The sequence below is a fragment of the Myotis myotis genome, unplaced genomic scaffold (genome assembly GCF_014108235.1).
Source record: "Myotis myotis isolate mMyoMyo1 unplaced genomic scaffold, mMyoMyo1.p scaffold_m19_p_8, whole genome shotgun sequence".
Lineage (NCBI taxonomy): Eukaryota > Metazoa > Chordata > Mammalia > Chiroptera > Vespertilionidae > Myotis > Myotis myotis.
The window spans coordinates 79,997,430-80,012,122 of NW_023416390.1; the positions used below are offsets into that span (position 1 = coordinate 79,997,430).

The 14,693-nt window shown below is 34.2% G+C and overlaps 1 protein-coding gene across 4 annotated transcripts in view; it reads left to right on the forward strand.

Annotated features, from left to right (window-relative positions):
• The window catches only part of ACTR3 (actin related protein 3), a 64,713-nt gene extending 50,606 nt beyond the window's left edge, over positions 1 to 14,107 (forward strand). For all 4 annotated transcript variants that reach the window (XM_036320858.1, XM_036320857.1, XM_036320859.1 and 1 more), the window contains 6 exons: positions 1,448 to 1,591; positions 3,700 to 3,873; positions 8,265 to 8,357; positions 8,567 to 8,692; positions 11,700 to 11,783; positions 12,902 to 14,107. In XM_036320858.1, the coding sequence (XP_036176751.1) occupies positions 1,448 to 1,591; positions 3,700 to 3,873; positions 8,265 to 8,357; positions 8,567 to 8,692; positions 11,700 to 11,783; positions 12,902 to 12,997 (717 nt within the window). In that variant the 3' untranslated portion in view covers positions 12,998 to 14,107. The remainder of the gene's footprint in view (positions 1 to 1,447; positions 1,592 to 3,699; positions 3,874 to 8,264; positions 8,358 to 8,566; positions 8,693 to 11,699; positions 11,784 to 12,901) is intronic.
• The last annotated feature ends 586 nt before the right edge of the window (positions 14,108 to 14,693 follow it).

Here is a 14,693-nt window from a genome sequence, read left to right on the forward strand (position 1 = left end):
AGTTCAGGTGTTTTTGTTCTTAGAAGTTCTGTTTGGGTCTTTTTATAGCTTCTGTTTCTCATGTTTAAATTGATCTTCTTGATCAGGATCAGATGGAGTATATTAGCTGTTTTAATGTCCTTGTCTACTAATTCTATATCTTTGACATTTCTGCTTCTTTCTCTATTGATTTATTTTCTTCCTGATCAGGGGTTGTCTTTTCCTGGTTCCTTTCTTGCTTAATATTTTAAGATATTTTCTTGGGACACAGTTAAGTGACTAAGAATCAGTTTGATCCTTTAAGGGACTCCTTTAAAACATTATTAAGCATTTCCAGGCCTACTCTGTCCTCAGTGTTGGGGCAATATTCTTCTGAAGACTACTACGTGCTCTGAGTTTGAGGTCTTTAAACTCTGGTGAGTGGGAATATAAACTGTTCCCAGCTGTGTATGAGTTGGGGATCGTTCTTTCTGTCTGCTCCTTTCCAGAGGTTCTTTCTCTGGCCTTGATTTTTCTCACATGCACACGATGATTACTAGTCAGCTAAGGTGATAATTCTCTTCAGATCTCCAGAGCTCTCTCTGTGCAGCTTCTCCCACTCTAGTAGTCTGACTTGCAGATTCTGTATCCTCAGCTTAATGAGACCACCAGACTCTGGGTTCTCCTTCCCATTATTGCTGCCTAAGAACTCTCCCTGGGCAGCAAGATGGAATGTTTCTCACCTTGTTTGTTTTCCCTTCTCTTAGGGTCACTGCTCTACTCTGCCTGTTCTCTAATATCTGAAAACCAACTTCATATAATTTGTCCTGTTTTATTTTTAAGATGAAAGGATGAATTCAATCCCTACTCTATTGTCATGGGCACATGAGGACATCTCTGACATTTCATTTGTTAATGAAATTTAATTTTGCTACATTATTTTTTGTTCTTTTGACTTGGATCAATAAATTTATGAATTCTTCAGAACTTAATTATTTAGCATTATTATGGTACATGTTATGTCTGAAGCTTGTGAAATTGGTACCTAATTCATTGGGAAAAATGATAGCCAGCTTTTGAGTTAATGATCAAATTTCCTACAATGAAATCTAAATTTTTTATTGAAATTTTAGAAGATTTAAAAATCATCTCATCTGAAGTCTATTATCTAAAACATTACTACTTCTGAAAATCATTATTTCTAAGTTATTGAGTTATTTCAGTCTTGGTTATAAACTCTTATCAATGAGAGAATATTAAGTTGCCGGCCATTCATTCTTGTTACTGTATAGTATTAAAAATTCTACGATAAGTAACTATGAGGAATACAATTGAGAAATAAAGACTAGAAGAATTATCCTGGGATAAAGGAATACTTTAGATATGACTACACTAACCTGAGCTATGGGTCTTTAATAGCTAGTTATTTAGATTATATGAATTTTGAAAACATTGACAGTAAATTTGATACTCTTTTCCCCCCCTCTAGGCTGAAGGTTATGTGATTGGCAGCTGTATTAAGCACATTCCCATTGCAGGACGAGACATAACGTATTTTATTCAGCAATTGCTGAGAGACCGAGAAGTAGGAATCCCTCCAGAGCAATCCTTGGAAACTGCTAAGGCTGTAAAGGTAAAGGGTGATGAGGTGTAATTCAGTTAGAAATTAAAAATCAAATTTAAAATACTAACATGAAAAATTCTTAAGAACGGTACTTAAAAAACACACGTGTTAGCCAGTTAAAAATTATTAATTACGTGTGTGTGTGTGTGTGTGTGTGTGTTCTCTATCTTTTGTAAGGAAATTTTGGGGGATTATCAATTCTTTTTTCCTCACATCTTAACATTTGAGAGGACTAACATACATTTTCATGATTATTTCCTTTTGTAAAATAAATTCGTTCACTTCATATTCCTCAAATCTCAATTTCTTCATTGAATTCCTTATTCGGAAAGTTTTCTGTTGCAAAATTATTTTGATTTAATTGATTGATTTTCGCATAGTTAGCTCAGGTGTTTATGGCAAATAGAAAAATGTGAAGGCTGTGTAAGTATTCTATTGTATGCTACATATGTCTTCATTATTTCGGTGTTTCATACAAACTATCAAAATACTGAGCACCATTTTTTACATTTGTCATTTGTCAACATACCTACAAATTTTCAGTGGGCCTATCACATATGTTTTGAATATATAAAAGGAAATCTAACCTGGCAAAAATAACTTCATTAATTTGCCTATCTTTATATGATTCTCTTTAAAGGTTAGGAATGAAAATATTTACTACTTTATAGATAGTAAAGGAATTACTAAATGGCTGACAAACATCACTCTACAGTTGGTGACATTATTCTTAAATATGTAAACAATATGAACACTACTGTTTTAACAGTTTTGGGAAATCTGGAGTTTGAATTAAATCTATTCTAGAGACTACTGATGCTCATTCTGAAGGTCTTTTTTTTTTTTTAAGGATAATTTCTTTTTTTAAAATACATTTTTATTGATTTCAGAGATGAAGGGATGAGGGGGAGAGAGAGAGAAACATCATGATGAGAGAGAATCGTTGATTGCTGCATACCCCCTACTGGAGATCGAGCCCACAACCCAGGCATGTGCCCTGACCAGGAATTAAATAAACTGTGACCTCCTGGTTCATAAATCAATGCTCAACCATTGAGCCACCCTGGCCGGGGAAAGATCATTACTATGTAATTACTATTTTCAAGGTTTGGAGAAAGAAGACCTAATATAACTTAACCAAATTCAAATTGCCTTTTGTTTTCTAATATTCTTTCCCTTTATGTCCTTTGATTATCAATAATAATGTTTCTATCTATCTTGGGTAGAATAATTGATATGTAAAAATATATGAAATATGTATTTTTCTTTAAAAAGAAATAATGAGGTTGGAAGTCAGAAATCCATAAATTACAAATAGAATATTATAACCCATAACATTTTGAATTGCATTTTAGATGATAGCTTTTTCCTGGGACATATAACCAAATATGCAACAATTCAGTTGTGCAGGTGATATAGTGAAAAAGAATAGTTTAGCCGAAACCGGTTTGGCTCAGTGGATAGAGCGTCAGCCTGTGGACTGAGAGATCCTAGGTTCGATTCCGGTCAAGGGCATGTGCCTGGGTTGCGGGCACATCCCCAGTAGGAGATGTGCAGGAGGCGGCTGATCGATGTTTCTCTCTCATCGATGTTTCTAACTCTATCTCTCTCCCTTCCTCTCTGTAAAAAATCAATAAAAAATATAGTAACAAAAAAAAAAAAAGAATAGTTTATATTTTCAGCCTTTTTTCTTCTGCTTATTTACTTAGACTATAATCACTTTTGTTCCTGCTAAGGATCTACATTAATTTGTGTGGATTTATCAATTGTTAATAATTCTTTAGTTCTGTATATTTTATGCTTTCTCTTCTCTAGAATGTAGAGTCCATTAATTACTAAAACAGTATAAAATGTTGGAAGACACTTTTGAATATTTTCATGAAATAACATTGAAATAGTAGAACTTGATTCTTTCATTTATAAATCAGTCTATTCATATATGAAGCCAGGAGGTGAACTCTTTATTTCTACTACATAAAATTTTCTTCAGCTTAATTTCCTAATTTTATTTTCTAAAGATGTTTTTGTTTCTGGTTTATTGAAAATATGCCCCTCCCCCCTTTTTGTACTTTTCCTAAAACAAGAGGAATAAATTGCTTGTTTCTTTGTTTTTCTAGGAGCGCTATAGTTATGTCTGCCCAGATTTAGTAAAAGAATTTAACAAGTATGACACAGATGGATCGAAGTGGATTAAACAGTATACTGGAATCAATGCTATCTCAAAGAAAGAATTTTCCATTGATGTTGGTTATGAGAGATTCTTGGGACCTGAAATCTTCTTTCATCCAGAGGTAATTTTTTTAGATGGAATTTTTTTATAATACTCAGCAAAAAATATCAATGAACTATAAGATTACTCAAGAGAGTTAATCTCAAGAACTTTTTTTTTTATACTAAAATGCTATAGTTATATATATATATATATGTATATATATATATATATATATTTAAAAGGCCTTTGTCAGAACAGGCTAAATAATTACTATTTTCATATATTTAGAAGAATGAAATCTTTAATATGTGTGGCTTATGTGGGGTCATAGAAAGAGGGGAGTCCTTAAACTTTTTGATCATTTAAATAAAATATGTAAAATCACCATTATAAAAAAAACAAGTAACTACACAAAATATTTAATTATTAGAAAAATAGTCTCTGTCTCTGAAATGTTAATGACATACAGGCTATATTAAATTAATGAAAAATACATGCTTTTAATAATGAAAGGTTCTTAAAACTTATAAGAAACAACTTTATTAATAGAATTACTAAAGTTAAATGCCTACTCTTGCTTATTCTAGCAAATAATAAGTGGATATAATTGTCATGCTCTCAGTTGAAGCATTAAATATTCAAAAATTAATTTGTCTTGCTCTTACTGAGCTTGAAGAATAAGAGAGATGAATACCTAAATAGGTATAGTTGCTTTAATGGATGCATGCATCAGGTGAGGAAATGGAAGCAAAGAGCATCTAAGTTTGGTTGGGAGAACCAGAGAAACTTTTTAGAGGAGATAACTGTTGAACTAAGACTGAAAGGATGAGTGGATGTTTGTTAGGCAGGTATGCTAGGGGAATATATTTCTGGCAGAGGAAATAAGCTGGGTAGAGGTCCTGAGATATAAGAGAGCTAGATAACAAAAGTATAAAGGATGGGAGTAGTAGGAGATAGATCCAGATTGGTGTTCATGAGGGACTAATAAGCTATGTAAAGGAGTTACTGGATTCTGTAGTCATGCAGAAAATTTCAGCATGGAAATGACACAGATTTATGTGTAGTATTAAAAATGTCACTCTGGTTGTACTGGGGTGGATAGATTGGAATAGAGGTGTGAATTGTGTTGGAAGCAGGCGAGTTTATTGCCGTTTTTCAGATGAAAGTTAAATGTCAGTAGGTCAATGAGAATGAGAAAGAAGGTGAGAGAGAACGAATAGAAGGTGAGTAAGCAACGTGACTTACTGATGCTTAGATGTGAGAGGAGTAAGAATATGAAGAATCTGTGATGATTCCCAGGTTTGTATCGTACTTAGATATTGTGCCATCCACTCAAATTAGGAACAGTGAAAGTGAAAGGGAAGAATAGGTGAGGTGGAAACATGACATGACTTTATTATGCGTCTTTAAAGGATTCCAAAATGAACACTTGGGTTCTAAGGATTTTGAACTGTAGTGTTTTTCAAGTGAGGATAAATGTGAAGTTATCAACACACACGGAACAAGGAAGAGAATGGTCAGGGAGAGGATGTGGAGTGGGAATAAGGGGAAGAGTGGGCCCCTAGTCAACACCAGCACTTTATAGACAGGCAGAGTAAGGAGCCTGCAAAGAATACTGAAGAATGCTGAAATGGAGTAGCTGAGCCAAAGGATTGTGGTGTTAACATTAAAAGAAGTGAGAATTTGAAGAAGTGAGGTTAAATAGTAGTGCCCATTGATACAGTATAGTAATAGAGGAAACTTGAGAAGCACTCATGGGTTTTTGCATCCAGATTATTGGTGTTCTGGGGAAACAATTTTAGGGGAATGGTGTGATAGAGGCAGCTTGTTGCCTTGGTGACAGGTGAAAGTTGGGAATTCACAGTGTGGACCTCCTGGGATTATGCCTTTTAAAAAGTTATCTTTAGTGGTGCTATTAATAGAACAATATTAGATACTAGAGGCCCAGCGCACGAAGTTGTGCACCAGTGGGGTCCCTGGGCCTGTGGGATTGGGCTGAAACCAGCTCTTTGACATCCCCCGAGGCGTCCGGATTGTGAGGAGGCACAGGCCAGGCCGAGGGGCCCCACTGGTGAACAATCAGGGTCTGGGGAGGGACATGGAAAGTTGGCCGGCCAGGGAGGGGCCGTGGGAGGGCTCCAGGGCGTGTCTGGTCAGTCTCGCTCAGTCCCGATCTGCCAGACCCCAGCAGCAAACTAATCTACCAGTCGGAGCCTCTGCCCCCTGGTGGTTAGTGCACATCACAGGGACTGATAGGCCGGTCGACTATCTTCCCCCTGGTGGTCACTGCACATCATAGCAAGCAGTTGAGCAGCCTTAGCATATCATTAGCATACTAGAGGCCCGATGCATGAAAATTTATGCAAGAGTTGGCCTTCCTTCCCCTGGCTGCTGGCACCGGCTTCCCTCTGGCACCCAGGACCCAGACTTCCCTCCTTGGGCTGCTGGCAGGCACCCAGGACCCGGGCTGCTTCCCTCCTCCAGTTCCCCGCAGGGATCAGGGACCCAGTCTGTTTCTCTTGGGCCGCCCTCAGGCACCTGGGACCCAGGCTGGCTTCCCTCTGGCCTGGGCTTCGTCAGGAAGGACGTCCGGCCTAATTAGCATATTACCCTTTTATTATTATAGATTATGCTTTGATTGGTTGAATGGACAACTGGACACTTAGCATATTAGGGTTTTATTATATAGGATAGGATGTGTGTTCACTGTTTTTTTTTTTGAGAATAGACCTGTTTTATGTATATTAACTGGGTCACTTCCCAAGTGAATTTTAAGATTCTTCTGTAGTTTTAGATATTTCTGTCATAGTTCCTCTGTCATTTGAAGGATTCGCTCTGTTTTTTTGTTTTGATTAGATGAAGGGATGGGCATCTGAACTTGAACAATTGAAGATAAAATGTCCGAAAGAGTAAGGATATTTATTTTTGAACTGTTAAATTCATCACAAATACAAGAACTATTTTTAGGAGGAATGGGTTTAGTACTTTGCTTTTTTTCTTTTTAAGGAAATTATAAATTTTTGACAAAACTATTTGGATTGTTGTGTTTCATTGGGTGTATTCTCTATAAATTTTTCAGAGGAGAGGAAAAATATTCCTCCTCTGATAGCCACTTGAGGTAATAAGAAGACCTTATCAGGGAGCATTTGGAAGCAAGATATCCTTTTGCTGAAAGTGAAAGAAAAGGCCTAAAAATATTCTTAATAGGGACCCTAGGTTGAGCCTTCTAGTATTAAAGCATTGAATAACCTTCAACAATTTTGTTAATTTGTTTACTGTGAATTATTTTTTCCTTCATTTATTTACTAAATATTCATTGCTTGCTGCTTTACTTCATATTCTACTTGTCACCTGGGGTTCTACAGCACTAAAGTCCCTGAGCTTTTTCAAAAGATATATTCAAATCAGACTTAATTTCTTTCTAAATCAGATTTTTTTTGTGTGTGGATCCAGATTATGGGAAGATTTAAATGTTCTGTAAATTTTTCATTTCTGTATATTCTTGATTAAAAACTGTGAGAAGGGCACAGAGATATAGCTATAAGGTGGCTCAGGAAGCGGCGTAGGAAACAAAGAGAGTTGAGTCAGTAAGGAGGAAAAGGGTTTAATCTGCGTCCCAGGGCGACCCACGAACCCCAAAGGCAGGGCCAGTGGATTTGTGTCAACAGGGAAAGGGGGGTTTCTTTTTATACAGGTGTTTAATGAGGGGCGGGGGCATGAGCTGAGGAAGTTCCCGCCGCAGGGGGCGGCGGGGGGGGGGGGGCGGGCTGCAAGGTATTGAGGAAAGAGTCAGTATCTGTATGGGGGTCGTTGTGGATTCCAGGGAGGAGCTGGTATCTGTGTGGCCATCTGTTTTGGCATGCTGACCTGTTAGGAATTCCAGGGAGGGTCCATTATCTCGTCACACATCTGCATGCATCTGATCCTGGGGGCTCCCTCCGACCTAACAGTAGCACAGGAATGAATGACCCTATTCCTGCATTTTACTTGCTCATGGTATAGCAGATAAACTATCTTAAAGGCAGGGAAAGTATTATCTCATATGTGTGCGTATTATTGTTTTAGTTAAATACTGAAGAGTATGGTTAACAAAGATCAGTATAGAGAATTTGCAAGTTCTGTATTAACAAATTGGTAACATTTTTTAAAATGAATATAATAGCACATATTTTCTGTCATATTGTTAATATTTTCTGTCCGGGTTTTGAGAATTAAATATCTTAAGCTGTTGACAGGTTCTCAGGTTGTAGAGGTTATTTGGGGTAGTAGGTACATTTGTATTATAACTTTTCAGATTGTTTTTTTAAAACAGACTGGTTAGGAAGGTAGAGTTGAGATGGAAAGGCATTTGATAGTTTAAATCATTGTGGTTAAAAATAATAACATTTTTAAAACTTCATTTTTAATTGTGACATTTAAGTCAGTAGTGATTTAATCTCTATTATATATCCAACTTTACTTACTTTTCAGTTTGCTAATCCAGACTTTACTCAACCTATCTCAGAAGTTGTAGATGAAGTAATTCAGAATTGTCCTATTGATGTTAGACGTCCTCTCTACAAGGTCAGTATTTACAGCTAAATTGTTATTCAAGGTCATACTTTTAAAAGCTTCTTTATTTTCTTTCCATTGTTGAATATTACATTTAAAACACCTCTCTTCAAAGGATATAATTGGATTTTATTACCATTTTTTTATATCTTTAGTTTTTTTTATTCTTTTAAAATAAAGGTCATGCTTGCTTACTTATTTATTTTTCTCCACTGATATAGAATATTGTCCTCTCTGGAGGGTCAACCATGTTCAGGGACTTCGGACGTCGCTTGCAAAGAGATTTGAAAAGAACTGTGGATGCCAGGCTGAAATTAAGTGAGGAATTGAGTGGCGGTAGATTGAAGGTTGGTTTTTTTCTATAATTGGGGAGGTTGAGGGTGCCTTGATTATTATAATGGGGATGGGAAATGTCTGCCAACTTTTGCTTTTATTTAGAAAAATAAGAGGAACTGTTGGATATTCTAATGGAGAATGGTTAATATTAAACATTCATATCTATATTCTTGATCATTTGATTCCTCTAGGATATTGTCTACGTTTTTGGAAAATATTCTTGTAGCTGTGAAAGAGATTTATGTTTCATCCTCGTTAAATGTAGAACATTGACACAAAACATAACAGAGAGGATATGTTGCTAAATAAAACACATGTTATTCAACTGGAAAATTACCAAGAGTGAGGGATACTACAATCAGTCAAAATTACTTACAGTAAAATACAGCACTGTAGAGTTTGCTGCCTTTTGAGAAATTACATGACAGCTGACTGTTTTCAGCCCCTAAAGTTTGATTATTTTAAACCTACCCCCTTGAAGTTCCGTTAAAAAGTATGTTTAAGAGTTCAATGATTTTCAACCTTTTTCATTTCATGGCACACATAAACTAATTACTATAATTTTGCGGCCCCCCCAAAAAAAATATTTTTTGCTGATCTGACCAAAAAATTGATATTGATACAGTTTTGATTCATTCATACCTGATGGCTGTTGTGTTGATTGTTGTCATTTTTTTATTTGACAATCTAAGGGAAAAGAGATCAGTGGATTCATTATAGCTACCTGAAGTGAGAAAATAAATGCTGTTTTTCAGTATTTCAATAAAGTAAAATTGTTTAACATATTTCTAAGTTTCTGGTACATTTCTAATTAGAAAGGAGGGATCTTCCCCGTCCACCCCAACCCCTCCGGGTTTTGCTGATCAGTGCTGTACTGACATCTAGTGATACTGGAAAAACTTGATAGAGGATTCTCCCTCTTTCCCCTTTATTTTGTCAATAGTCATTTTATAGGTCTTCATAAATCTTTATATATCTGTATCTAAACCTGGCATTATTTCTTTTTAATCTGTAATTTTTAATGGCAATCAAATAGCTTTTTTAGACCAAAAAAAGAAAAATAATAATAAGCCGCATCTTTTTATGACTTGTAAGTTTGAAAACATTTTTTTTGAAATAATTTCATATTTCATATTTACCAGAAACGTTGCAAAACCTAGTAGGAATTCCTATATATTGTTCACCTACATTCCCCAAATATTAGTATTTTATATTTTCTTTATGTATACATACACACACACACACACACAAATATATACATATTCCTATACATACAAAAATCATTTTTTTCTGAATTGTTTTGGAATGAGTTGCATATATGGTGGCCTATTACTTCTAATAGTTTAAAGTGTGTTTCCCCAAAACAGGATATCACAATTTTAAAATCAGGAAATTCATCTTGAATACAGTGTTATCTAGTTATAGATCTGATTCAAATTTCATCAGTTCTATTATTATTGTTCTTTTTATAGCAAAAGGAAAAAAATGCATATTTTTTCTGGTCTAGGATACAGTCCAGGATTACATGTTTGAATTAGTTACCATGTCACTTCAATCTAGAATAATTACTTAGTCTTTTTTAACCATTAATGTTTTTAAAGAGTAGAGGTCATTTGTTTTGCAGTGGTTCTTATTTTGGGGTTGTCAGATGTTTCTTCGTGATTAGGTTCAGATTATGCACAGAAGTGATGTTGTGTCCTTGCAGTGCATTTATCTCTGGACAGATGATATGATTTGTCCCGTATGTTAATTTAGATAATTTGGTTAAAGGTGTGTCTTTCAGGTTTTTCTACTATAAGGTGATTATTATTATTATTTTTTACATGTAATGCGAATCATATGGGAAGATACTTTCAGACTCTGTAACTATCCTGATACTCATCAAACTTTTAACCACTAGTATTAACACCCTTATTTCTTTCCTAAGATAGTTATTACTGTGGTAATTGCCAAGTGGTATTTTGCAAATTCCATCATTCCTTTTATGTTTTTTAGTCTCATTTTACTTATGGAAGAGTTTTTCATTCATTCATTCATTCATTCATTCATTCATTCATATCTATAGAAACTGATTTCTCATGTTATTCCATAGCTATATCATTAATATAATTGTGATTTAATATCGACATTAATATTATTAATGTCATTACTTTTGATGTTCAGATTTTCTCAGATTTGCCATTGGGAGCCATTCGAAGTAGCTTTTCTGATATGGTCCCAGTATTTTTCAAGCACTTTCTTACTTTTCTTGCACAGCAAGATATTCCAGGCTCATCCTTTATATTTTCTTCTCCAATCCAGGAATCAGCCCTTTTCTCCCCAAGTCACCCTTGTTCATTTTAGTGGAAAATGCTATTAGGAATTCAAGTTTTGGACATTAAGTATATTCATTGCTACTGGGTGTCACTGTTTCTAAGCCTTCTTGGCAGTTGGAGCTAGTGTGTGTGTGTGTATGTGTGTGTGTGTGAACATCTATATCTAGTACTCTATGTAAATTAAAAGCTGAATTCATGCTGATACTGCCAGTTCCAGAATACCAGAGGTTCACTCTAGCCTTTTACCTTTCCATATTTTTAATGCCCTCTCGGACAGAGAGAAAACTGGCTTCTGTTATCTATAATATATTTATGTTTTTGCTCTATCCAGGCTATGTTTTATAGGAGCTTCAGAATTGTTGGTTCATATCACTGTGAGAAGTAGGCCTGCTAACTAGAGTTCAATGTTTGTGTAGTTTTATCTTCAGCCTGAGGGCATAGTCATAATCCTGTTCACAGGGTACTTGGAGTAGTTCTGTCCACAACTTCAGTGTGGTTATGCTTTTAAAAAAATGAGCTTAATATTTTTCTACTCTGTTGTTCTGCCCAGTGTGCCTCGCACATCTTTTATAGTTTTATTTATTTTCAAGTATGTGAAACATTATAGTTGATTGTGTACATTTATATTTAAGGCAAATGATCCAAAGAAACTGTTATTTTAATATACTATTGAATCGATCTAATTTTTTTTTTTTTTTCTTAGCCAAAACCAATTGATGTGCAAGTCATTACACACCACATGCAGCGATATGCCGTTTGGTTTGGAGGATCGATGCTGGCTTCCACGGTAAATGAGAAGAAGCTTACTTTTATAATTTTATTTTATTTCATTTTTTAGATAGAAGAATCCTTGAATACCTAAAAATTTTAGAAAAATGAGAAATTAAAAAATGTTTTAAAGTTTTAAAATTGGATATGTATGCACATAGTATTTTTAAAAAGTGCAAGTCATTTGAATTTAATGTCCATATTTTTCTTTGCTTGCTGGACATTTTTTTAGAGCGAGCCTTTAGAATTTTTAAATGTATCTGTAGGGAAAATTATTTGAACCCTGTGGTAATGCAGATATGAGAAGGTCATTGTTTTTTCTGTGCAAATATTTAAAAATATTGAGTTAAGAGTAATGTTTTACTGGATAGGATGTACCCGGGTCTAAATTAAGTAAAGGGAATTCTGAGAGTCCTCTTCCCAAACCAAAACATCTTAAAGCCTCTTAAAAAGGTATTTTAACATCTTTAGCCTATAAAATATTGGTATTTTATCTCATAGTGCACAGAGTATTAAATAAAATTAAGGTGCTTTTATCTGAATTATTGAAAACTATACAACCTTGAATTTAAAACCATTTAAAAATAAGAGATAAAAGTATTTTCTTTCTTAATTTTAGTTGTCTTCACTTGTGCCATATAGCTAGTTGAGTTTGTAGCTTTGCCCTTTGAGAAACTAGATAACTGAGAGTATTGAATAGTCTGTCTATACCAGACCTTGAGTGAGGAAAGAGATTGAGTACAAGTTTTGTAGCATCACTGAGAGTGATTTGTCGGTACTTCAGATTAATGCTGCTTCTGTAGATTATTGATTCAATATATAGTTTAGGAAAGTCTCAGTAGAGTAGTCTTGGCATTTGAGAATCAGTTTTCCATTCCTCAAAATTTCAAAATCTAAGACAAATAGGTGTTGAGGAGGAGGTTGATGGACATAAGTTAAATGCTCCTTTTTAATTCTGAGTTAGACGTATAGGTGATTTTAAGTCATGGTTAAATTAAAGCTGGAATTTCTAAGCTTTGTTCAAGTACTGTGGATGGACTACTAATAAACATTTTAGACTTAACAAATCTATTTTAAAGCATATTAAAAATTGGATAGAATTTTGATCTTTATGAAAATTCTTGTTTTTATTTTCAGCCTGAGTTCTACCAAGTATGCCACACCAAAAAGGATTATGAAGAAATTGGACCTAGCATTTGTCGCCACAATCCAGTGTTTGGAGTCATGTCGTAAAATTGGCTTCATAGTTATTGGGGTTAGGGAGGTGGGAAAGAAATAATCTTTCTGATTACTTGTTTTGTCTGGATGGCTGGTTTTGAAGTTTTAAACCTGACTTGAAATAATAAGACCAAACATAATTATACAGGAATATTTTAATAAATATATCAACATGCGAATATAGAGGAGCGCCAAAATGATTGTTTTTCTTTAGGTTGAATATTTGAATCTTATGTGTAACAAAAAGAAGTGGGTTTTAGTTCTTTCTGTGTCCTGATATTTTGTATATTATTGAATTATCCAAGATTTGATGGGATTTATCAGTATGTAGATAGCTCTATAATGCTTGAATTGTGCACTTCTAAGTGTGCAATGCAAGAGCTTGTTTATATTTCATACTTTTTATACTTTGAGGAAAAAGTCAAAGAAAAACTAGTATTTGAGTACAAAAAAGTGACCAAGTAAAGGATAAATTCAAAAAATAGCCTCATGAGACTTGATGTACACACATGCTCGTGGGATTCCAGTTATGAATTGCTGCCATCCCCCTGTGCTGCCCCAGTGGTTTTCTTTGCAAGTGCTTTTGGAACTAAGAAGCTAGTATCTTGGATTAACTGATGCCTGCTAGTGCTTTCTGATTATTCGCATTCTGTTTGTCGCTTCAAAGGAAAAGTAAAGACAAGACTGTTGGACCAGTATTGCAGTTCTGTAGTGTCATTTCTTATAAAAAATGAATTACCAAAATTCATATATTTAAAGCCTAACACCATTCTAATAAAGGCACAGATTTCTTTTTAATACTTGTTTCAAGCTCTTTAATCTTTGTGTTAACTAATCTATTTTCTTCAAATCTCTGCAATAGTTCTTTAAAATCAAACAGTTGGTTAGCAAGCTGACTTTTTTATGTGCTCTAAACAAATAATTGTGAACTTTTAATATGTTGAGTGCTTTCATTTTGATAACTGGATCTCCATTTGATATTTCATTTGTATAACTCATTTGCAGTCTGAAAATTTTTTTAGTGCCAGTCCCTGACATATCATGAAAAGTTAATTTTCTTTGCATTTAAAAATCTCTGGATCATGAAGAAAACGTGATGAAAATAAATTAAACTGAATTACCTTTTCTAATGTTTTTTTTTTTAGAAGCATTGTCATTCTACTTTGTGCTTATGTATTTTATGTTATATCTGTTTGTTAGAATAGTGGGATTCATTGAAATCTCTATAATGTATATGATAGAAAATTTCTTGTGAGCTTCAAATTTTATCCGGTTATTTATAGAAGACAAAGATGAGAGATTTAAGCAGTAATACCAGTGAACACTTGAAGTTCATTACCCATGAAAATAACACATATGATTAGTATAGCTCTACCCAAAAGTTAAAGAACAAAGTGTTTTTGTTGTTTATTTTTAATATAAAGATAGAATCGGGGAGTAAACTTTATTTTTTATTTAGAATGAATCTGGATATTTAAAATTATATTATTTATATGAATCTTAATTCTTTGAGTACGGTATAAAGAACAAACTATATGTCCTATAGTAGTAGTAGTGTCAGTATCAAATATCTTTTTTTACTTGAAAAATATTTCATAAGCATTATTAAAAAAACTAAATAGTGAAAGTAGATTGCTTTCCCATCCTAGTCTGTGTCATTTCTTTTTATTTATTAAAAAATTGTTAATGTTGACATTATTGCAGGTGTCCT